Genomic DNA, 26,597 nt, shown 5'->3' with positions numbered 1-26,597 from the left:
CCTACTATCTCCCGGATGCAAGCCCACAGCCGCGCGCCTCTACGCGCACGGCCAACTCGCCCGGTAGCTACAATCAGCAAAAGCCTGCTCTTACACCAAGAGACAGATGCAAAAATACCTTGCTACCAACACAGTTACGTCTTATGGTGACGATGGGACAGGAAAGGCCTAGGGATGGGAAGGAAATGGCCGTGGCCTTAATTAAGGTACAGCCCCAGCATTTGCCTGGTGTGAAAATGGGAAACCACGGAAAACCATCTTCAGGGCTGCCAACAGTGGGGTTCGAACCCACTATCTCCCAAATACGAGCTCACAGCTGCATGCTCCTAACCGCACGGCCAACTCGCCCGATGCAAAAATACCTGAAAGATCTATTTAGAGTAAAAATAATATATTGAGCTTTTCAGTTCTGTCCACAAACAGCAAAATTCCACATTAATTAAGCAAGTGATCAGCTCCTGTGTGCAGGCATTTTAACTTAGTACCATCTAGGCTGCCTGTGGCTCAATTTTGATGCTCTGTTGTACTCTCCAAGATGACATAGCAAATCAGATTTCTGTTGGGCAATCTATGACTGAGCTTCCATTAATTCTGTTGGATACACACCAAATGTATCACCTGAGATCTTTTACAGGCTGACATATGACATGGAGTGTTGACTGAACATTTTCTTCATACTTCTAAAAACTGGCTAGGCTTATCACTGCCAGGTTTGAACCTGTGGTCTTGTGATCCAGAGGCTAAAACTCTACCACTGAATTACATAGGAAAAAAGTAATAGTAAAATACTCCATAATAGTATATGTATGTAGGGTATATTCAACCCGAAGGCTGGTTGGATCCTCAACACGTTCACCATTAACTGTCATAGATGGCCTAGGTGTCACTGAAGAGGTGTACTAAGGAAATGAGGAGTGAGCTAGTTTCCCGTTGCTTTCCTCACTGAGCCAGAAGTTGTTATTGCATATCAGTCTGCCCAGCCTTCTGAAATGCGTGCACCAACCGACCCTATCAGCGACATTTTCACACCATTCATAACAGGGACTGGCTGCATAAGGAATGGCATTACTAGCGTCACTCATACCTCAGCCACTTTCATATTGTCAGAGCCAAGGATAAGACTGAGACAGGTCAATGAAAGTAACAATGTTATTCTAGCCTATACCAGAAGACATAGCGCACTGTAAACACTACATCTTGCCAGCAAAGGTCTTTCATAATAGAAATAAATAAAACCATTTTAAAGGGTTTCTTACATAAGCAAAAGCATATTTTAAAATATATCCAATATCTTTGCAAGTATATGAGGATTTTATGGAGCAAGTTGGGTGTGCGGTTAGGGGGTGCGCAGCTGTGAACTTGCATTCAGGAGATAGTGCGCTCGAATGCTACTGTCTGCAGCCCTGAAGGTGGTTTTCCGCTGTTTCTCATTTCCACACCAAGCTGGGGCAGAAACCTTAACTACGGGCACGCCCAGTTCCTTCCCACTCCTAGCCCATTGTTGTCATAAGACCTATCTGTGTCGTAGTGCGACGTAAAGCAACTTGTAAAAAAAAAAAAAAAACAGAAAGAAAGAAATCATTTGAAGGATTTTCTTGAAATTTGCTCATATGCTCAAAAAAAAAAAGTGCATTGTATTGTATAATAAACTTTTAGAAATTCTAAGTTCCCAAAGAGGGAATTAGATATTTTTCCACCAATAGAGCATAAACTTTTCTTCGAAATAATCAAACCTATAAATATAATGTTTGTAGTGGGTACCAACAAGGTTTGTATTAATGTGGGGTGTGAAATATTCTTTGATAATTAAAATAAACATTAAATACGAGGAATATACAATACAGTGCACTCGTCCTTTTTTGCGTACTGTAAATTATTATTGAGCATTATGTGTGGTGTGAAAATATTGACTTTTATGCTTCGACTGAGTACAAATGGCTGTTCAAATTTTTATCCTTATATTTAAAAAGAACCTAAAACTAATATTCTTAAAAGTAATGCAAAACTGGGCAATTATTTATTCCCCTTGAATGCAGGGATTTTCTTCAACAGGATGAACCATCACAAGATTAAAAGGTACATTTTTAGAGATTTCAGAAAGTCAAATTTTAATTTTTGGAAATAAAGAATTTTTGGGGAATTTTCATCTGTAAGCCCTTCAGTTTTAAATTAAATGTGACTACAGATTTTTTCAGATTCAGATCCTTGAGAATAGTTACAATTCATGAATTCTACAAAATGTTACGTGAATCATTGCATTAAATGATGAAATATGAATGCAATGAATAGCTTGATTCTTTGATCTCAAACAAATCTATGCGAAAGACACAGCCATGCTGAATTCATACACCCCACCTAATTTTTGACTGGAGCATACACCTCTATGATAAAATACAAATATCTAAAAAGAATAACTTGGAATTTTCCAGGAAAATTGGTCATGAAACAAAGGAATAGGCTATGTTATTTTCAAGATGAACCAAACAAGCAAAAATGTGAAGATTTCTAGTGTACTGTACAAAACCCTGTGAAGTCCACTGTGCACAGGAAAGCACAAACCTCATAAAAACAACTGCGTAGAATCAACTTCCTAGTGCATCATCTGGAACATATTATGGGGGTAAGAGGAGTTAGGTACTACTTTACAATGGGGAAGGGGTTTAGTTGCTTAATTTCTGTAATGAATGGAGTCCAAGCGATATTTATTATCGGTGCAGAAAGTATGAGAGCTCTAGTTTTAAGCTGAATATCTGGAGAACAACTCAGTATTTTTTTAAAATGGACTTCAAAATTCAGCTACATTTATTATTAAGCAAGTAGAAATATGAATTTTTGGACTGAATAAGAGGAATGTGTTGGGATCAAAAGTGAAAGGACAGTTTTTTTAAACAATCTGTTACAAACAAACCTGAAATTTGAGAGGCGGTTATAAAGAAACAACTAGAGCTACCCTATTGTTATGAAAAGGAAGTTTTTTCTGGGGGCAGAATGGTGGGATTCTAGCAATGGCGATGAACACATCTCTCCACTACAAGCATTATAAGATAACATAGAATATATTCTATCTCCCTGAGTAATGTATTACACGCTGCATTCCTCATCATAGGGCGCTACCCTGTTACCAGCGAGCACAAAAGTACTTAATACTTAACATTTTGTAAAGAAATAAATTTACTTTATTAAAATCGATGACTAACTGCATTATTTCTAAATGATGTATTAAAATCTCTCACTGATATCTTGTGGAATCCCAGTATCGGCTAACAAAATGGTCCAAGAATAAAACCACTCGGCATTGTTGGTGTTGTGAGATGTGTGGTACTAGGTTACAGAATACTCTGAAATATGAAGTTAAAAGGCATTTTTTACAGCAAATTTTATTTGTTTTAATTTGTGTGCCACTTAATAGCAGGGTTGGTTGGTTTAAACCAATTGTTTTAGAACTGCTCTATTTCTTATTTATTTTTCATTCCTGCTATTTTTACTACTTTCAACTCTATTACTGGAACAATGACCGTTTAAATTTAAACAATTTTAACATTTTACTGAGTGGGACTTGTCCTTTGTCAGACCAGTACCAGTTCTGTTAGTCTTTAGTTATACTAGTTCATATCCTTGTTGCTTGTGTTATGGTCTGGTTCTGAAACAACGAAGTAAGATGAATGGTATGAAAGACCCAGTTTGGCTCTCATTTGATGAGAGATGAAACAAGGGCAGAAAAGGCTGTACAGCGAAGTGCAGGAAATGAGTTGGAAGGCCAAGTACAAATGATATTGCATGTATGCATGTCCAACGCTTTTCCCGTTTCTTTACGGGAGTAGAATGGTGGGATTCTAGCATTGGCAATGAACACATCTCTCCTCCACAGGCATTTTAATGTAACGTTCATATGTTCTACCTCTCCGAGTAGTGTGTTGCAAGCAGGAAGTCCCCTGCTATAGGACGCTACATTGTTACTTTAGCACTAACAAGCAAAAATAACTCGAAACTTCAGATTTTGCAAAGAAAGAAAGTGACTTAATTTATTAAAATCAATGACCAACTTGTGTGTGTAGCTGTTGAGCAATTTTCACTGGAAGAAATGAGAGTTTACAGCAAATTAGTCACATGGATAAAATACTTTCTAAATTCACCCTTGTTTGTATCAAAGTTGACATTGTTTAAGAAGAGTTCATTTCCTTTTACTCGAATGTTACAGTTATTATTGCTCTGCATTTCTGCACCATCGCACATACTTTCAGAAACGTGTTTGCCTCTTCTGGCACGAATCACAGCTTTGAAACTTTGGGGCAGACTTGTGACGAGTGCCACAATATCCTCTTGAAGAATGATCTCCCATTCTTCTTGAAGGACTATCCACAATTCCTTCATAGTCTCTGGACTATGTCCCTCAGATGCTTATGCTCATGTGGGTTGAGATCTGGACTGCAAGCAGGCCACTGCATCAATTGGATCCCTACCACATTGAAGTACTGAAGGACACATCTTGCCATATGATGGAGTGCATTGTCTCACAATAATAATAATAATAATAATAATAATAATAATAATAATAATAATAATAATAATAATAATAATAATAATGTTATTTGTTTTACGCCCCACTAACTACTTTTTAAGGTCTTCGGAGACGCCGAGGTGCCGGAATTAAGTCCCACAGGAGTTCTTTTACGTGCCAGTAAATCTACCGACACGGGACTGTCGTATTTGAGCACCTTCAAATACCACCGGACTGAGCCAGGATCGAACCTGCCAAGTTGGGGTTAGAAGGCCAGCGCCTTAACCGTCTGAGCCACTCAGCCCGGCGCATTGTCTCACATTAGCAGCAAATTTTCACCAATGAATGATGCAAAAAGGATGAATTTTTCTTCCAGGATTTCTTCAACGTAACGAAGGGCCGTAAGTGACCCACCTTACACAAAGACGTGCTCTGTTTGGGCAGCCAAGAAGATGCCTGCCCAGACCATTACAGAACTGTCACTGGAAGCTATCTGTGAAGAAAAGTTGCATAAGAATACATTTCTCCATGTCTCCTTCACACCTTTTCTCATCCATCTGGGGATCTGAGGCTGAACTGAGATTCATCAGTGAAGAGAACTGTTTCCCACAGTTCATCAACCCAATCCCAATGATCTCTCGTGAAATGTAAGCGACTCTGTCAGGTCTTCTGGAGTATTGTTCAGCATCACGTAACCTCCTCTTCGCTGTGCACTCACTGATATTCACACCTCGTACCTTTTCAAACTGACTTCTGGCTTGAACTGCAGTACTGTACCAGTCATGCAGAATTTGAAGGCGCAAGAAGTTGATCTACCAGATCCCAGCTTGCGAGAGTATGAACCCAATTATCGACACCACTGCATGGTACGTGAAATTGTTGATGGAAGCTGTGTCAATCCTCTATCAATGATATTGCCCCTAGTGGCATCTTCACTCCATTAAATGCTGTTTAACACTGAGTAGATGATCAGAAATTTCCCTCCCTCACACAAAAAGGTACCAATTAGGATATGGAAACATAAGATTAGCATACTTCTGATATGCAGACAATTTCAGCTGCATCACACTATACCTTTAGGATGGTCTATTGGTGGCTATTATTGCCTATTGCTGAGTTCTCTCTATTTGGCAATCTTTGAGAACTTTTCCTAAGATTCAGTAAATAATAAAAAGTCCCATAGCAGAACATGAGAAATATTCAAATTTGTATTATATCTCAGTTTCTCAAATATCTTGAGGTAGGGATGGCGGGTTTTTTAAACAATAAATCTTGCAATAACATCCACTTCTAATTTTCAATAATATTACTTTTACTTTATTTGCATCATGGTTTTTTAAATTCTAACAAAAAAATACTAGATGCCTGAAAAGGAAGGCGCTAAAAATATTTAGCAGGATTTTTTTATTAAATTCTATTTCAATGTTATATTTTGCCATTTTGGGATGTTTGCTCAAATCCAAGCAACAGGCCTATTACTTTTGTCAACAAATTTCAACAAAAGAAATGAAAAAGTGTATTATCATCCTTTAACCCTTAGAACTCATGCGGCGGGCCATGCCCAACAACAAGAATATCCTGCATCGTTCGAGCATCATGAGAAGGAAATAGCCAGACTTTTAGGCGAAAGACATTGATTTCAGCGATAGTGAGAGAGATTTTCAATTAAGTAGTGAGGAAGATATTGCGGAACAAGATTGTGTTGGCGAGTTGAGTGATGAAGATCCCGAAAATGAGAAAAGTATTCTAAACGGCAGTGCTGGTACCTCTACTGATGGCTGGACGGAATACCGTGACAATGACCTGGACTTCAAAATAACCCATTCACAAGTACCTACGTCATGTTATAAGCCACCGCAAGGGACTAAAACTAAGAGTGAACTTGACTTTTTCCAATTTTTCATGACTGACGAGTTATTGTCGGAAATTATGCGCGAGACTAACCGGTATGCCAGTGTAAACATTTAAAAAGTTACGCCCCTCAGATGTCAGTCTATTAGAAGGTCGTGGATAGATGTTACTCTTCCTGAATTCAAAGCATTTTTAGGTGTAATCCTAAATATGGCAATGAACAGTAAGCCTGAATTACGAGTGAGACTGTTTTTCAGCAATACTTGTAGAAAAAAGAATGGATTACATCCCGGCAAGTGCTTTGAGAAGTTCCACGCAATCCACAATTACAGATAAAAAAGTAACTGTCTGAGATAATTTCAAGCTTAAAAATGCTGAACATCGCACCTGAATATTGTATTGTACTTATATTTATTTTGTGTTTGCTTTAGTTGCTTTTTATAAATATGCTGTTCACATGTTTGTGCTGTCTCTTACACAAAGAAGTGCTCTTAAATGGATTCTTAAATGCAGCTGGAGAGGCAGGTGTTAAGAAAAAAGAAAAAAAAAAAAAGGAGAGCTAAGGGTTAAACACTACCCTTGCAGATATAACTATATATTTCTTTGATTTTTCCAATTCCTTTATGCATAACATGGTTCATATATCAGGATTATTATCCTTTCTACTCCAATTTCCAATCACTATGGTTCTTTTGTGACGCCGGCCATGTGCGTTTGGAAGGACCTGGCATAGCACTTTCTTCAATGCTCTTTACACTAGAGTAACTTTCAATGTTGCTATCACTACCCTCAAACTCAAATTCATTTTCCAAAACATCATTGTTGCCATAATCACCATCTACAGAAAAACACTGTCTACAAGTGCTTTCAAACTCACATCATCTCTACCACAATACCAGTTCTACTGCTTAATGAATATGGAATACCAATGAAAATAAACTGTTGTTCAACAATCCAGTTTCTCACAGAAATACAGATATATTGTTTACCAACAGTACATGCCTCTAGTTCCTTACAGTGTGTATTGTGAGAGCTCATATTGCAAAGGGAATTTAATATACAAAGATAAGTGAGGAACTGCGTCATTGCGAGCTGAGCTCGTAATTTGATTCCTGCACCAAAACACTGCGTGCGGCCACATCTCGTCAAATGGCATGAACGGGTTAAATGGAATGTTGAAGATCTTCCATTACCCTTATCCAGGGAGCTCCTGGGTCAGACAATGGATCACTAACCTCCATCCACTTCTTGCACCTCCCTGGAGACACAAGAGAAGTGTTCTTAGCTGTTTGTTCTGAACCCCTTTGATGCTTCATATAGGCTATTTATTACATTGCGCTTGCCACACTCAAAGATATTTTATACCTAACTGCCATGTTTCAACAAGGTCATCCCTAACATGGCAAACATATGCCTTTATCAGCCACTCCTAACCTGGAGAACACGATTTCAGTGGCATTTCTGCCACTGGGAAACTCATACCCAACTACACGGATGGTATTTACCATTCAGCATCAATGCACTCATTGTAGAGAGTACTCCATCCCATAGCAGGTAATCCTGGGCAGAAAAGGAAGGTTGAAGATACGATTTTCATTTCGAAACCCATTACTGAGACTCTTGATAAACTACAGAAAGACTTTACTTCCTCTGCTCATGTTGTGTACGCCTATCTCCGGAAACAACTTTTTCATGGCTTACAAATTCTTCTTCCAACAATATGAATACTCCCCCTCTATTGTCTCTATGATAAACATTCAAGTAATGGGAGAAAGTGTAGACATCCTTTATCACTTCTTAGCCATGATTCAACTCCTATTACAATATCTCGTTAAGATACAGTACATATCTCTATTTAATTAATTCTATTCCTTTCCTTCAATACTGCTATATGACACCAAAAAGCTTTTCAGTCTGTCTAAAACACTAATTAAAACACATTACTATAACATACCTAATACACACTATTAAACAAAGAATGATATGTTTCATTCTACAAGAACATCAGATTCTATCAAACCATGCATATATATATGTACAATATTGCTTACGTTGGATAATTAAGGGTTATAAATTTCATGTTGTTGGTCTGTATTGAACTGAGAATAACATATGAGTAACAACACAGTAAAGGTTTCCACCTATTCAATACAAAATATATTCACAATATTTTAAAATTACATAGGCCTAGATATAGAAAGGCTTTCTGTTTTTAAAATACTGTGAATATATTTTGTATTGAATAGGTGGAAATCTTTACTGTGTTGTTACTCATATGTTATTCTCAGTTCAATACGGACCAACAACATGAAATTTATAACCCTTAATGATGTAGCTTACCAGGCAAAACAGAAAGCCTTTCAATATCTAGGCCTATGTAATTTTAAAATATTGTGAATATATTTTGTATTGAATAGGTGGAAACCTTTACTGTGTTGTTACTCATATGTTATTCTCAGTTCAATACGGACCAACAACATGAAATTTATAACCCTTAATGATTTAGCTTACCAGGCAAAACAGAAAGCCTTTCAATATCTAGGCCTATGTAATTTTAAAATATTGTGAATATATTTTGTATTGAATAGGTGGAAACCTTTACTGTGTTGTTACTCATATGTTATTCTCAGTTCAATACGGACCAACAACATGAAATTTATAACCCTTAATGATGTAGCTTACCAGGCAAAACAGAAAGCCTTTCAATATCTAGGCCTATGTAATTTTAAAATATTGTGAATATATTTTGTATTGAATAGGTGGAAACCTTTACTGTGTTGTTACTCATGTGTTACGTTGGATAAACTTGTCAATAATTATGAATTGCTGATATTATGAACAAGTACGAACAAATAATGATTGTAGTACTACTCCAATGTCACTTTAGTAACTTCTGGAAATTTTTCTGTACTTCTCTGAGCCTCTATCGTCCATTACCTTCAGTGACTGTGTTTGGCCTGAATCCAGTTTTCTCTTCTTGGTCTTGGTAGCAATGGCATGGAGAGTTGGAGGTGTTAACAGCTTGTTCAGGGTTGTTTGCTTTATGACTTTACGGTAGATCTGTCACATTACTACATTTATTATTTTTGCGACCTGTTGTAGCCGAATCAAGTCGCTACATGTACCAAACCTTTGAGGAGAGTGCTGCATATGATAATGATGTTACTGGTTTTACATCCCACTAACTACTAACTACTTTGAAGGTTTTCAGTTGAGATGCCGGAATGTTGTCCTGCAGGAATTCTTACGTGCCAGCAAATCTACCACAACTGGCTGACATATCTGAGCACCTTCAAACACTACCAGACTGATCCAGGATTGAATCTACCAACATGAGCTCATAAGTGCTAACAGTATGAGCCACTCAGCCCAGCTGCTGCACATGAATACAGCTCTCTGATGACACCCGCAGTGGCCGCCCCCCAGCTGTTGAATGATGAGGCCTTTCAGGAGGCCATAAAAAAGGACAGCAACCAAACGTGTGGTCAGCTTGCCACACACTTGCAAGTGCCTAAAGAAACAGTCAGACTTCACCTGCATCGCATAAGGAAGATGGACAAGTTGAGCAAGTGGGTACCGCACACACTGTAGGATACTAATAAGGAAGAGCCGCTTTTGTATCACTGCAACGCACCCATATTTCATCCAGTGCGCACCAGTACATAACATTTGCTGTGTACCATCTTGTGTCTGACACTTGAAAACGGACAGAACTTCTGTGTTCCGGTCCAGGTTTCGTTGTCCTTTGCTGTTCTTCACAGAGTAATTGTAATCTTGGTCTCCCTTGTCCTCTCCTCCCTGTCTTCCAGTGCTTGTCTTGGCAGTCTTTCTTCTTTCATTCGCTTGACGTGTCCAATACAAAGTAGTTACAAAAATAATTGAGGTATAATTTATGAATAAACTGTACAGGCCTATCCCATAAATACCTCCTGGACGTATCTTTAATGGTTAGATACACTTAGCCTTGAGGTATTTCCTAGATTTAAAATAACACGGGGATTCCGGCAAATGTGCCAAATTCAGTAAGGAGATGCTGACATGGGTCCTGTAAGTGATACATTTTATTTTTTATTTTTCAGTGAATTTTCCAAGCGTTAAATATTTACCTATTATTTGAATTCAATACACTAGAAGGGACTGCTGGCAGGTGGAAGAGAAAACAATGTGGCATTAAGCTACAGTGAGGAGAGGAGAGAAAGCAGCGGCGGCAATCAAAGGGCCAGAAAGTACCATCACACTAGAGTGTTCGCTGTCGACTGTCTTCTGGCAGCGCATTTTATGGGAAAGGAATTAGTCTATTTAACAAAAACATTAATTATCTGGAAATGCAAGTGAAAATTTATTCTTGTTGTTTTCTGAGACATCAGTCAAGAGAATGGTTTGTTGCAGCTCTCCATGCAACCCAAATTTCCAATTTCTTTGCAATCATTTAAGAAAAGGCTAGGAAAACAAGAGACAGGGAATCTGCCACCTGGGCAACTGCCCTAAATGCAGATCACTAGTGACTGATTGATTGAACCCTACCCCGTATTCTTATCATAGGATATTCTAAATAATTAGCCACCAAAAAATGTTCATTCAATGAGTTTGTTTACTGTGCAATAGATTACAATAGGAATTTAAATTTCACAGGTATAAAAACATTCCTGGAATATTCATCAGAATCTAACAAATTTACTTCCACATAAGAACAGAATGGAGAGTTAAACGAACATTGCGCAAGTTGAGTTAGCGGCTGAGGTAAATAGTAAGTATGCAAAGAATAGGTCACAAAATAATTGTTGCAGATTGAAGCAAATTTAAGACCTTCGGAAACTTAATTAGCCTCCCACTCAGAGCCACTATAATTTTAGATCTTATGCATCACTCCACAACTGGAGTTTGTTTAGAATTATCCAAAAATGATACTGTATTTAAGACAATTCCAGAGCTGACATCAATTTCTGTGTTATGCGTGGGAGCAATTACATTTTGGATTGGGGAACAAATCACTAAAAGCACCAAACAACACTGATATAGTTTACAAGAAGAAAAAAACCTGCTGATTTCTTAAGAAATGACGGTGGCAAACAGTGGACCATTAAGTCTGTTATGAATCATTACAACCTGAAATTTCACAGTGGTAGAATCTTAAGTGAATCCAGAGAAAAATCTGTATTTGCAGAGGCGTAATCTCTGAATGCCTTAGCACATCCTGCACGATCAGGCTAATCTTATCAAAGGACGGAGAACTTGGGAAAATAGTTCTAACTGTCCTGCAGGAAAGTATCAGCGCTTTATGTTGTTCCCTCTACATCAGGAAAATTAACTAAAGAAATCTTTAAAGTTATGCAAGTGTAACAGACTAATATAACTTGAAAACAATATCCTTTTAACCCATGAGTAAATAATGCAAGTATCGAGCTTGAATTATTATAATTTTTATGATTATTATTATCATGTACATCCATTTATTAGTATTAGTATAATCATTATTTACGATCGCATTGTTTGTGAGGTTAGGTCATGAAACATGTGCTCTGTGTATATATAAGTTTAGTTAATGTAAGAACCTGTAATTAATGGTATAATTTATTATTACCTGTATATATATGATGTGCAATCTGCTACAGTATTGTGTAACATATTGTAATTTCAAGAATAACAGTAGGTGAGAAGAGTACTATGTAGAATGTGCTTTACATTATATCTGGGCTTTAAGCAGTCTAGAATTTACAAGAAGGTCTGTTGTGGCATATCTTTCCAGAAGCCTGGCCAGGCACATATATAAGGAGGTGGTCTTGATGGTGGAGATGAATTATTGCGTAGTTGGAGTTATGGTTTAACAGTAGTATACTTGTGACCTCGTGTTGTGTTTAGGCAGACATGTTTGTAGGCAGTCAGCAGTCAACTGTTTCAAGGTTGCAATCTCCATGTGCTTCATGATAGGTAGTTGTCAAGAATGGTGATTTGTTGATATAGTGTTTTGTGACGGCAGTTAATTAGGTTATGTGTGACTAATGTGAAAATCAGTTCTAAATAAATAAGTGTTCCAATTGACAGTATTTTGTGCGTGTCTTTGTGGATACAGCAACTGGGCGACCGTGACGAGGACGTAAGAATTTACGAGTGAATGCAAGTGTAGTGCGAAATAGATCAAAATGCAAGTGACACTAGGAAATATGTCCGTACATCAACTCAAAGATGAACTTGTCAAGAGAAATCTCCCGACAAACGGCAAGAAGAAATCGCTGTAGACGTGGTTACGGGAAGATCTCGTTGAAAAAGGTAAAGATCCCGAAAAGTTTTTCATCAAGGTCGACGAAGACGAAACATCGGAAGATGAGATAAATATTCCCAAAATGTGTTCTAACCTAATGACCATGATGCAGGCACTCAATGACAAATTCTCAAACGTTGATTCACGAGTTCATTCCACCTTAACAGAACAGAATGACAAACTTGCATATCAAATTTTGAAAGCAAACGAGAAACTTTCAGACAAAATTTCAGACGTCAATTCCACCCTAACAGAAAAGATTTCAGATCAAATTTTGAAAGTAAACGACGAAATTCCTCAAACTAACTCAGTTTTAACCGGACAAATATATCACAAGTGTACACGCAGGCTTACAAAGTTGAACCTCACCTAGAATCAAAAATTTCAACCGTAGATGACAAAATTTTATAGCAAATTAGCGATGTCACCAATCGATTAACGCAGCAAATATCGGACATCAGGTCAAAACTGGGACAGGTTGAACAGATCGATAGTAGGGTAAGCCAGCTGGAAGGGGATACCTCAAACCTCAAGGAGGAGGTGGAAATCCAGGTTTCCGGGATAAAGCAACAGGTTGAGGGGAGATTTTCTACTGCCGAGGGAAATTTTGGGAGCCACATTTCTGCTGCTGAAGGAGGGTTAGAAAACCAGATTTCGACCATAAAGGGAGATGTGCAGAATATAAGAGAAAGCATCCTTCATGCAGTAGAAGAAAAACTCAAACAGGACATATCGCCACACCTCTAACCACCCCAAACCTAACTGGGAATACAGGACACCCAGACCCGATGGTGATTATAGAGAGCATCCAGAATTCCACAGGCGACTGGAAGAGAAACTGGCTAGCTTCATCGAGGGATCAGTCAGTCTATTTAGGAAGGACTAATCTACTCGTGCAACTCATCACACAACGATTACAGGGGCAAGCCGCTACTTGGAATAACTTGAAGGGTTTAAATTTAAACTGGATGGACTTTAAGAGGGAGTTCCTCGCTAGGTTTAATTCCGAAGGGGTGAAGAGCTCCATGAAAAGGAAGCTACTGACTGAGGCACAACCCCTGGCATGAGAGCCAGCGCCTTCCTCCTACAGAAGTACCAGCTCTTCAAACGTCTGCACCCGGAAGGAAGCGAGAACAAGATCTTACCAGATACCACAGAGCTACTCCACGATAAGATTCAACCCCTAGTGAAAGTATCACAACCGAGATCCTTTGATTATCTACGTAGAATCATCGCCCAGTTGGAGGATCCTTTGATCTACATAGAATAATCGCCCAGTTGGAGGAGGAACACAAGAGCAAAGCTGCAGAAGAGAGAAGCGCAATTAGGAAGTGCTACCAGTGTGGAAGAACGGGACACCTGAAGAACAAGTCCCCAGCCTTGACGATGGAAAACTAGGTCCGGCCCATTCTGGATTGCGGGGGGGATGGGACCGGAAACAGGAATGCACCTCAAGACACGACAGACAAGCAACCCTGGTCAAGTAGGAGAGGAATTGGTCAGACTGAGGGTACAACAGACTAAACCTGCCCAGCTATCATCTTAAGGATAGGCAACAATAATTTTTCAGCCATACTCAACAGCCAAGCAAGTCATTCATTTGTCAACAGGGGTATTGCCAGATTACTACCGCCTATGAAGTCTCACCACCTCAGAAGGGCAGTGGGAGCAATGGACGGGGTAACCAATTCTATTCAAGGACAAACTAACCTAACCGCTAAATGCATGACGTTGCAGTGATTCAGTACCTGATACTGATATCATATTAAGTCATGATTTTCTGATGGAATACAAAGTGATCCTAGACTATGCAGCACAAAAAGTCTTTCTGGGAAAAGACAGACGTCTGAGGGTCGCCTGGCACGATAGAAATCTCCAGACCCGCAAGGATGCGGAAGCTGACGTAGACCTGGGAGATATCCAGTTAACACATCTTCAACCAAGTGAAGAAGATGAGCTGAAACGCACCTTGAAGGACTTTCCAGAAGTCATCACCAATAAAATAGGACGAACTACCATGGTAATGCACACCACTGAATGCAGCACCTCCTCGTCCATCAAGCAACATCCATATCCAATCAACTCGGATAAGCACAACTTCGTCATCCAGAAGATTCAAGAGATGGAAGGGCAAGGTCTCATCAAACCCTCTACATCCTGTCCTTCATCCTACCGAAGAAGAAGATGAAGATGATGAATGGGGAGTATCGACTGTGTGTGGACTCCCGCAAGTTCAACGAGAAGACCGTTAGTGACGCCTACCCCATGCCTGACCTGAAAGACTCGCTGAAACAAGTAAGTGGGTCTAGGGTTTTCAGGGCACTGGATCTCAACTTCGGATACTGGCAAGTGGAGGTCGAGGAAAGTTCTAGACCAATGACCACCTTCATGACACTGAGAAGATTGTACCAGTACAGTAATGCCTTTTGGACTGAATAATGCTCCTGCCACCTTCATAGGACTGATGGATAAGGTAATATAAGGATACGCTGGAGATTTTTGTCAAGTATGTCTCGACGATTTTTAATTCACAGCAAGAATTTTCAGCAACACCTTGTACATCTGAGGAAAGTACTGGAACAACTGAAGATTCATGGACTGACTTGCCAACTGGAGAAGTCCCACTTCGCCCAGTCCCGCATAGAATATCTTGGCTATGTCCTAACATCCGAAGGCTTAGAAAGGCAATTGGAGAAGAATCGAGCTATCAAAGAAGCTGAATGCCCGCGGACCAAGCGACAAGTACGTCAATTCCTTGGTTTGTGTGGATGGTATAGCAGCTTCATGACACACTTTGAAGAGGTGGCAATACCACTCACCGATCTACTCCATACCATAGTAATCTATACCATCGTAATCTCCATACCAACCGCCTGTTCCTATGGACAAGCAAGGAAGAAGTAGCATTGCAAGACATTAAGGCTGCGATATGCAACGCTCCCAGTCTAGCCCAACCAGACCCTCAACGGAAGATGTGCCTGCAGACGGATGCCAGCGACTCCATCTTAGGAGTAGTGTTACTCCAGGAGAGGAGTGACGGCGGAAGGGACATCATCGAGTATGCCAGCAGAAAGCTATCTCCCACCGAGCAACGCTACTGCACTGCCAAAAAGGAAGAATTAGACATGGTGTCGGCCATGTGCAAATTCAGAGGCTACTTGGAGGGAAGGAAGTTCCAGCTCTACACTGATAATGCCGCTCGTCAAATGGTTGAACTTGGTCTCTGGCTCAAAATCTAAATGATACGATGGACTCTGTTAATCGCAGAATTTTATTTCGATGTGTGTCATGTCCCAGGAGCGGAGAGTTTATCCAGGCACCTGGCGATGGAACCAGAAGCCAGGAGCATCATTGTCGAGAGGGAGTTCCCACGAAAACACCAGAGTGAGCCTAAGGAACCTGTCCTTATGATCATCAAGAAGGAACTTGATCTAGGAGTAATCAAACAGTAGCAAGAACATAACAAGACCTGTAGGACCATAACACAGTGGATTAGGAGACAGAACACCAAAAGTCGACTCGTCCCGAGGAAATTCAAGATGTGCTACAAGAACTTCTGGGTTGACGGAGGACTCTTGATGTACAGATCTCACCTCTCCAACACACCTGCAGTAGTGGTGATCCCCAGACAGCACACGGCGGACATCCTCGAGAAGTTCCATGGCAGCACTGAAGCCGGACATCCAGGAGGTGAAGAGACGTATCAGTCTATCCTACAAAGATTCCTGTGGGTCAACATGTGGAAAGACATCCTGGACTATGTGAAAGGGTGCTACATCTGTACCTGCACCAAGGCGAACAACAGGAAGGCAGATTCCAGTTAGCGAGGAAGACAGCTGCAATGCCCTTGGGAGGTCATAGCCCTGGACTTGATGGGTCCTTAACCTAGAACACCATGGGGTAAAACAGGATTCCTAGTAATCACCAACCTTTTCACAAGATGGACTGAGGCCTTTCCAAAACCAGAAGCCATGGCAGGACGCATCACCAGCCAAGGTATTCAGCCGCTATGGTTATCCACGGTGCATTCTGTCAGACAACAGGAGTCAGTTTATGTCAAGGAAGTGGCAGCAAATGAGAACAGAATGGGGTGTGGAGCACTGGACCACCCCTATCTACAGTATAACCCAAGGGCCAATCCAACGGAACGACGGAACCAGGAGCTGAGAAGGATGCTACGGGTCCACCTAATAGACAAAGAACATCGACTGTGGGACCACCAGATACCGCGGTCGCTTTTTGCCCTGTGACAACACATCAACTGTGTCACCGGCTATTCCCCAGTGAAGCTGTTCCTTGGTCGACCGCTATACGGCACCGGGGACTGGGAAATTCACCCACCACCCACTTCTGGTCAAGATAATGCAACTGGTTCCCTGGCAGAATGGCAACAGCAGCAGCAGGACATCAAGGAGAAGCAAGTGTTGGCCGAGAAGAGATCCCTTATACAGACCAAGGCTCAGGATGTCGAAGAAACCTTGATCTTTCTACCACGCCAACAAGTACAGCGACATAACCACCCAGTCAGCAATAAGACTGGAGGGTTTCACGCAGGTCTCGCACCTAAGTGGGTTAGTCCCATCAAGGTGGATAAGCAGCTGGGCCATGGGGTCTACTTACTAAAGACCAACCCTCTTGTCAAGGTCCAAGCATCACAGTTCCGACGAGTCATCCAACCACTGCGCATGCAGTGTAAGACTGGTACTGCCACGGGTCCACCTGGAAGAGAGGCAACTAATGATACAGCACAATCTGACCATGAGGAGAATGCAACAACTATCATCAAGGAAGAGGCTGGCAAAGAGGCAACCCGAATTCCTGACACAGCACGATCTGGTCAAGAGGAGGAGAACACATCCAGCGACATTGAGGAAGAAAGAAGATACAATCTACGCCCAATGCAAAGTCGACGAATATGGTAGACTGTGAGAATTGTTTCAAGTTATATGGGGGAAATAGTGACGCAAGTGTAACAGACTGATATAGGGCCTAACTGGAAAACAATATCCTTTAACCCATGGGTAAATAACTCAAGTATCAAGCTCGAATTATTATTAATTTTATGATTATTATTATTATTATTATTATTATTATTATTATTATTATTATGACTTGTGATGTACGTCCACTTATTATTATTATTATTATTATTATTATTATTATTATTATTATTTACGATCACATTGTTTGTGAGGTTATGTAATGAAACATGTGCTCTGTGTGTGTATATATATATAAGTTAGATTAATGTAAGAACCTGTAATTAATAGTATATAATTTATTATTACCTGTATATATGATGTGCAATCCGCTACAGTATTGTGTAACACATTGTAATTTCCAGAATAACACTAAGTAAGATGAGAACTACGTAGAATATTCTTTACATTATATCTGGACTTTAAGCACACTAGAGTTTACGAGAAGGTCTGTTGTGGCATATCTTTCTAGAAGCCTGGCCAGACACATATATAAGGAGGTGGTCTTGATGGTACAGACGAGTTATTGCGTAGTTGTAGTTATGGTTTAATAGGAGTATACTTGTGACCTCGTGTTGTGTTTAGGCAGGAATGTTTGTAGGCAGTCAGCAGTCAACTGTTTCAAGGTTGCAATCTCCATGTGCTTAATGATAGTTATTAAGAATGGTAGGGTGTTGATATGGTGTTTTGTTGTGACGGCAGTTAATTAGGTTATGTCTGATTAATGTGAAAATCAATTCTAAATAAATAAGTGTACGAACTAACAGCATTGTGTGTGCGTCTTTGTGGATACAGCAAAAAGTTGGATTGAAGATGTGCACCGCATGCATGAGCTAAAAAATATTCTGGATTCATGGACTGGGCAGTCAGAAACCAACATCCAGGAGGCAGTATCAATGGATAAAGAATTAGTTATTACAATGTATCAAAGGGTAATATGGGTCTTATCCATCCGCTGGATGTTTATGGGTTCAGGGCTTGGAAAAAACTTATTTAAACCTTTTAGCATGATTCTCCTGTACAATCTTGACTCTGATATTCATGTTAGAAATAGTATTCTTTGAACACAAGTTGTTCACTATCAACTGTCAGATTTCAAGCTATGTGGCAGCAACTTCTGAACAGTACAAAGCAGTATATAAAACAGAAAAACCTTCACGCTGTGAAAATCCAGTTTCCTTTCCTTTTCATTCTGATACTCATTCCTCTTGTACAAATTGTGAATAGCTTACTTTCATTACGTGCGTATGGTGTAAGGTCAGCATGTGCCTGGACCATTTATTCTATGATATATAGTGTAATGTTTATAATCAGCGATATGATGGAACGAATATTACTTGCTGCTCTACCTTGCTGTTAATTCAATGGTCACATATCTCAATCTGTATCGGATCATGTATTCCACTTCAAAAATGCCCCATAGGACTATAGAGCCCAGAGATTATACACTATATAGGAACTTGTATATATAAGATTTGTTCCAACAAACAGTTCAGAACTAGTGCAGAATGCATTCAGAACTGATATCAACAACTGTGAATGCGCAAGCACTTACTGATTACCATTGAGAACCACTCCGTTATTCCAGTGTGTTGGAACGCAAATAGAATTGTTTTATACGTAATCAGCGTCATCTAGAGACAGCTGGAGAAACTAATCATTTATTTGGCTTTACTGTTAAGTGTAAACTATAATAACTAGCGATAGATTTAACAAACGGTGGGTTCTATAAATGTAATAAATTACAATATCAATATTGTAATTTATTAATAAATAAATAAAAACTTATTTCATTTTAGAGTGGATTTTCGAAATGCACAAATACCATGTTGAACACAGCATATTAATCTAACATAACCCTACCCATCACGGATGGCACAAACACTCTTTCCCCTTCCAGAATTTGATTTTTCAGTCCTCCCCATAGCAATTCTACATTTTCCCCTCCATTTGTCCACTTATCAAATTTTTTGCAAAGTAAGAACTTATTGCTTCCATGTCTGCTTTAACTAACTTCCCTTCCCTTTTCTCCCCTCTTGCTTCAATGTTAATTTCTAACATAACTGCGCGATGATCACTCATTCCTTCTATTACCTCTGTTTAATAAACAGGGTCCAACCCACATGGGCAGAGCATCTTGCGCTTGAACGCAGACATAGTTGATTGGATAAGCAACTGTGGTGTAGGCCTAATGGTTAGCACTATGCACTCTAAACCCAGCCATTTGACTTCATATCTTGGCGGGACCTAGATAAGCAGGTTCCAGGAATCATTAATGGACAAAGCCTGTGTAAATGATTGTGAGGATTTACAGAAGGCAGAAATCTCCTTCCTATTATTATTATTTTTTTTATTTTTTTTACGTCACACTAACATATCGAAAGTTTTCGGCGACGCTAGGATAGTAAGGGACTAGGAATGAGAAGGTAGTGGCCGTGGCCGTAATTAATGTACCGGTACAGCCCCAGCACTTGCCTTGTATGAAAATGGGAAACCATGGAAATTCATCTTCTGGGCAGCCGACAGTGGCGTTTGAACCCACTATCTCCAGAATGCAAGCTCATAGCCGCGCGACCCTAACCGCATGGCCAACTCACTCAGTAATAATATTTACTTATTACTTTTAGTGATTTTAGAAGTGCATACAATCTTGTAATATCAGATCATGAACTCTCAGAAATAACTAAAATAAGCTTTAAAATCGACGGGAAGTTTACTTAGTTGACTCATTCCAACTGTAGTGGATAAGAGCATAACAAGGTGTTTTCAGTCTCTTTAGCACGTAATTTCGTGCTCTACCGTATAGGTGCAATTTTTACCTGTCAAGAGCAGAAAGAAAACAACAATTTCTCCCATTTTTAACTTAATATAGTTTCAAACGGCTCAATGTTATATTATCTGTCTACTTCAGATACGGGTCATAGATGTGCTAAGTCATAAGTTCCCTTGCTTTATTGTGTACGTCCAAAAACGAGACATAAATAAGCTCAGCAAATCGTAATACTTGCCTAGACGGAGGTATACTGATAATATGTTTCCATCAGGATTAACATCTTGTGATAAACACGCATTATCAAGTTAAAACATTCAATATTATAGGCCTAATCTAATTATAAAGCTTGGATTATTAGTTATAAAAATAATTTTCATTCTTTATTCTCAGTATGTTCACCTCTCACTCATCCTCATCACTTGAACTGTCCTCAACAAAGTCACTGTCAATATCCAAATCATTCAGTTTCCTTACTTTCCTCAATCTCAGAAATGTAGGGTTAACTTGTGGCAAATTCTTTAGTTTCCCGATGACTCTTCAGATGGAGTTAAAAATCTTAGTGCACATGACCAGTACGTCTAGTTCTCGCTCTGGACCAAGAACAGCTTTCACTGGTTCGGAACTGTTACGAATCAGTTCCGAATTACGTTGGAACAGCAAGCTGGGAGTTCAGAACCAATTCTCGATTATGTTGGAACACCCGTCGAATTACTACACATTAGCAGACAGTTCAGAATCAATTTGGAATCGTGTTGGAACAAACCTATAGAAATTTTGTACATTCCATAATTATACCAATCGAGCGACTTATATATCAAACAAGCTATGATACACATGGAACGTAAGTCCATATGATAAAACATTCTGTATCCTGATAAGCTTTACTTTGTACTTTGTGCCAACCCGTAATTGCGGGAAGTCGTTGATACATTCAATAAATATATGATACAAGTGTACAAAGTTTCGTTGAAATCGCTCCAGTGGTTTCGGAGATGTAATACATTCATATACATATACAATGACATTTATAGACCTATAGATAGATTACATAGACTCATCTTTGCTCGTTGAGAATCCCCAGTTGCTCTTCATTATGAATGGGTGATAACTTGTGTCATTCCAGTGTTGATATTCTATATTTTTTCACAGTTTCTTAAATATTTTACTCGTCTAATACACAGCTACGTTCTTCAAACTGGGCAGACCTATCAATGTTGACCTCGGTCAAGGCATGTTGGATTGCTATTTCCAAATAACAGGCATAAGAATGAACCTCCTATCAAGAAAGGTACATTGTAAAACATTGCGGCGTGTTCCCTTCCTCCTGTACCTACACAGCACTTATTACCAGACTATCATGATATAGCGCAAGCTGCTGTTGTGTAGCGACAATCTGTCCATCAAGTCGATTCAATCTTGGTGCAGCTTCGCAATTTTAACATTTTTTAAAAAATTGCATAAAATTACTCATAATAATCGGACTTATCCGACCTATCTGAGTGAGAAGAAGATCCAGGAGATCAAGACCCTGGATGGTCTTTCCTACCAGGAAGCGCGCCGTAAGTTTAATGCACCGGCCAAGACACTAGACTTCAGCATGATGGCACAGTCTCTCCCAGCTTCCTCATTTTCAACTGGAACACCTTCTCAGAAGATCGCTGCGCCCAAGGCAGCAATTGTTCCTGCGAGCAACGCCGCAAAGAGAACGAGCTTGAAGGCGGGTCCATCTCAGCCTTCAATCACCAATAAGCCTGTGCCGGCCAAGAAACCTACGCCGGCACAGTAGGGGAAGATGACAACGCCTCCTTCCCTCACGAGGTCGGCGAAAGCTGCTCCTAAGCCGGCGAAGGCGGCATTGTCAACCAGGGCTGGGAAATCACCGCCCAGTCCATCTAAATAAGAATCGATGGCGGGGAAGAAGAGCGCCCTTACGAGGGTCTGATTCTTCGCCAGCGGGTATCCTCCTGGAAAACCTGCGCTCTCCCCACGTAGGAAGAAACCCCGCCCTCGGACTATGTTGAAGAAATTCGAGGCATGCATCACCTCCTTTGGTGACGAGGTGATGCACATGGAGCACTTATCTCCCTCCATCTTCGGATGGGGATGTGAGTGTAGGTCAGGTAGCATTACGCCGCTTCTAACCTAACCCCCAGATCCTCACCCACACTATGGCACTGTTACAATGGAACTGTAACGGTTATGATAGGCATCTTGCTGAGCTGCGCCAGCTCATTAGCGAGTATTCGGCGGGTATAGCTGTATTCAGGAAACAAATTTAAGACCAGGTCATTATACGGTCTTGAGAAATTTTCGACTATACTCGATAGAACGACATTATGCTCACTGGGCTTCCGGTGCGTTGGCATTTTTGTCCATTCTGATACCTACAGCAAAGAGATCCCACTAAGAACGCCGCTGGAGGCTGTAGTAGTTCGCGTTCCGCTGCCTGTCATAGCAACAGTTTGTAACATTTATTTTCCACCGGGCCAGCCTCTTAGCATAAAGGATGTCATTGATCTTATAGATCAGCTTCCTCGTCCCTTCCTCTTATTGGGCGATTTTAACGCCCATCACCCCATATGGGGCTCTGATGCGCCTTGCCCCTGGGGAATGGAGTTGGAAACATCAGTAACAGAGCTGGATTTACTTATTTTGAACACAGGTGAACCAGCTCATTTCAGTGTACGTTACGGCATATACTCTCGCATAGACTTAAGTCTGTGCAGCCGAACGTTGGTTCCGCTGTTTCAGTGGAATACACACGACGATCTTTGTGACAGTGACCATTTTCCCATTATTCTTACTTTGTTACAACAAAAATCTGTCGAGGTCCCTCCTCAATGGATTCTTAAACATGCTGATTGGCCGAAGTTCACATCCCTAGCTGTCTTTAATGCCGATACCACGCGGACCGTAGACGGCGAAATAACTTACTTAACACAAGTTATCCTTGCTTCTGCTGAGGAGTCCATTCCCTCCTTCTCAGGGCCTCCTCGCCGAAAACTCGTCCCTTGGTGGAACGAAGAAATTGCAGCAGCTATCAAAGAATGCCTCGAGCCTATAAACGTTATCGTAGGCAGCCTGTTGTGGCCAACTTGGTAACATTTAAGAAACTCTGCGCTAAGGCGCGAGTTCTTATTCGTCAAAGTAAGAAAGCTTCGTGGGAGAGATATATGTCATCTGTGACGTCACATACTCCATCATCTCAAGTGTGGACTAAACTTCGACATATTTTGGGTATCCACGGATCATCTTCTGTACCGGGAATTTCCATTGTAGGTAATCTCGTCACTGAACCTCTCTCGATTGCTAACCATCTCGCAAGTCATTTTGGGAATGTGTCTGGCTCTGGGAACTACCACCATGATTTCCTCGCTCTGAAGCGGGAGGCAGAACGTCATCACCTTAGTTTTGCCACTCAAGCTTCAGAGGACTATAATGTGCCCTTTAGGGAGTGGGAACACCACAGCGCCTTGGCGCTTTGCAAAGACACGTCTCCTGGGCCAGACAATGTCCATAACCAGATGTTGAAACACCTTAGTGAGGATAGTCTATTATATCTCCATCACGTGTTCAACCGAATCTGGATACAGGGTGAGTTTCCTTCTCGGTGGCGAGAGGGCATAGTTATTCCTGTCCCCAAGCCTGAAAAAATCCTAAGTATGCAGGAAGCTATAGACCTATTTGTCTCACTAACTGTTTGTGTAAACTATTTGAGAGGATGGTAAATCGCAGACTTGTGTGGTGTCTGGAGAAACAAGGACATCTGTCCGATTACCAACGTAGATTTCCAAACGCTCACTCGACCACTGACCATCTGATACACCTGGAGAGTTCTATCCAGGATGCATTTCTCTGCAAACAGCATTTGGTGGCTGTTTTCTTCAACTTAGAAAAGGCCTATGACACCACATGGTGATATGGTACCCTTTCAGTCAAATTTTTTGTCCCTCCATCTATTCCGTGTCCGAGTAGGGAGACCAGAGCACTTAGTGCACTTGTACGGAGTTGAGCACTCCTCCGCGCCGTGAGCTACTCTTCCACATGTACCACACACAGACTGATTCGAGCAATGAGATACCAAGTGTCCGAATATCTGACATTGATAGCATCGCATGGAAGGCGGGATGTACGGCCTCCAATCGCAACGACAGGTTGTTACCTTGACTTTCTCTGGCAACACTAACAATTTGAAGGAGACTATGAACGCACGCGTAGCAACGTCTTCACTGTTGACTTTGCGTGTGGTATGCCAGACGTGTGTCAGGCCATGGCGCTTCACGTCTTCCATCAATTCATCGCCAGTGTTCAGAACAAAATCACGATGGAAAATAACTCCACGAACCAGATTCAAGGTTTTGTGCTCTTCCACTTTGACGGGGATTTCGCCAAAGTGGTCACACTTAAGCAACCGATCTGCTTGGAGCGCAGTGCTCGTCTTCAAAGGCAAACCACCATTGCACATTTTCTTCAGATCCTCAAGTTCACCGTATACAGCTTCGATCTGTCGACTGAAGAGAATCGATTTCACTAGCTTGAAATCGTGCCTTTCGTTCTGGTAGCAACCAGGAACCTAGGGAATTTGAAACCCGGACTAATACGCTGCATTTGTTCCCAAGGGGTTGCCCCCTTAGGGAATCATAAGTTAAAGACTTGGGTAGCAAACTACCCGAGGAAGTAGGCGGAAGTTGTTTCGACGCCATGCCCAAAATCATCCTCCCCGAATGCCACCCGCTCCGATCAGGTGTCTCTGTAGCCGAACCAAGCAGCCAAAGCAATACCCACCTGGTCATAGCTGGTACTGCCCAGGGTCCGATGTTGGACGATGCTTAATACGGGAGGACTGAGGCAATGAGCACTAGGACTCCCTTCCTAGGACTCAGCCGCAATAGAATGTACCCTATAGCATGTATAAAGCACTAAATATAGGTAAAAAATAAATAAAAATAATTAATAAGAATACGTCCTTCTGGCATTCGGCTGTGTGGGGACCTGTGTTGTCAGGCGGAAACTACTGCAAGGGTACATGACACTACCACCCGCCGCTTTCTGGGTAGTTACTGACATGCACTTTAGAGCGTAGTCGCACACATAGAAGGTCCATCTCCATGTAGCACGCACATAAAAAAATTGGAATAGGTCTACAATTATCGCTCAAAAAACAATTAAAAAATTAAGAGGGGACCATGGCCAAATGACCCTTTTAGTCGCCTTCTACGACAGGCAGGGATTACCTGTGAAGGTATTCAACCCCTCCCATCCACAGGAGATGAAACACATTATACCAAACCGCAATCCATGTCCGCGCCTAGGTCGCCCCTTTTAGTCGCCCAGCGGGTGTATTCTACATGTGCGCCCCCCCACCCCGCAGGAGGTGGCTGCAAACAGCCTGCGCAGTGATTTAATTAAAATAAACTAACGGAATCCCAAGGCCCCAGTCCCTTAGTTCGACAGGTGGCTCAGTCCCCACGGGAAAGTGAAACAACGACTGGAAGGAGAAACAGCAGTTTTCATAACATGCCTTATTGGCATGAACTTCCAAAACATTTCTTCCATGACCGTCAATTTGCTATTGATATTCGGGAATTTGTTGACATGTTAGCCCCTTAACAATTCAATAAGAGCTTTGGGTCTACTTTACGGGAATTTGTTGACATGTTAGCCCCTTAACAATTCAATAAGAGCTTTGGGTCTACTTTAAACACTCACCTTCTTAGTATTTATCCCAATTATTTTCTTGTTGCCTCGACCAAAACTGTTAACATCATAATCCGCAAGTTCTTCAATACCAACGAGGCCTTCGATTCCCTTAGAAAGCAATGATTCATTGATAACGACCGGTTTCCACGATAAAGATTTCGTTTTGATCATATTTCCACTCAAACTGACTCCATGCGATATATAAACACACTACAGGTTGTCCACAGTCCACATGACATAACCTCTCACCAATGCCTCTCATAGAGATGGACACTATCGACTGATAACTATCGAACTAGTCGATAGTTTAAACTATCGTAACAGTCGACTACCTTAAAAAACAAGTCGACTGAATTCAGTCGCATTCCCGCCACGCATCTCTCCACGTTCCACTGTCCAGTCAGCACAAAACAAGTCGACTGAATTCAGTCGCATTCCCGCCACGCATCTCTCCACGTTTCACTGTCCAGTCAGCACAAAACAAGTCGACTGAATTCAGTCGCACTCAAGTCACAGCGACATGGAAGCGAATGGAAC

The 26,597-nt window shown here is 40.9% G+C and overlaps 1 protein-coding gene across 1 annotated transcript in view; it reads right to left on the bottom strand.

Moving 5' to 3' along the window:
• LOC136876442 (ATP-dependent RNA helicase DDX24) overlaps nucleotides 1-26,350 on the bottom strand; it is a 154,778-nt gene extending 128,428 nt beyond the window's left edge. Inside the window, exon 1 of the mRNA XM_067150418.2 lies at nucleotides 26,070-26,350. Coding sequence (XP_067006519.2) covers nucleotides 26,070-26,231 — 162 coding nt within the window. The 5' untranslated portion in view covers nucleotides 26,232-26,350. The remainder of the gene's footprint in view (nucleotides 1-26,069) is intronic.
• Nucleotides 26,351-26,597: the final 247 nt, after the last annotated feature.

This window comes from Anabrus simplex, chromosome 6 (assembly GCF_040414725.1).
Source record: "Anabrus simplex isolate iqAnaSimp1 chromosome 6, ASM4041472v1, whole genome shotgun sequence".
In the NCBI taxonomy this organism is placed as follows: domain Eukaryota; kingdom Metazoa; phylum Arthropoda; class Insecta; order Orthoptera; family Tettigoniidae; genus Anabrus; species Anabrus simplex.
This window is presented reverse-complemented; position numbering and strand designations above follow the sequence as displayed.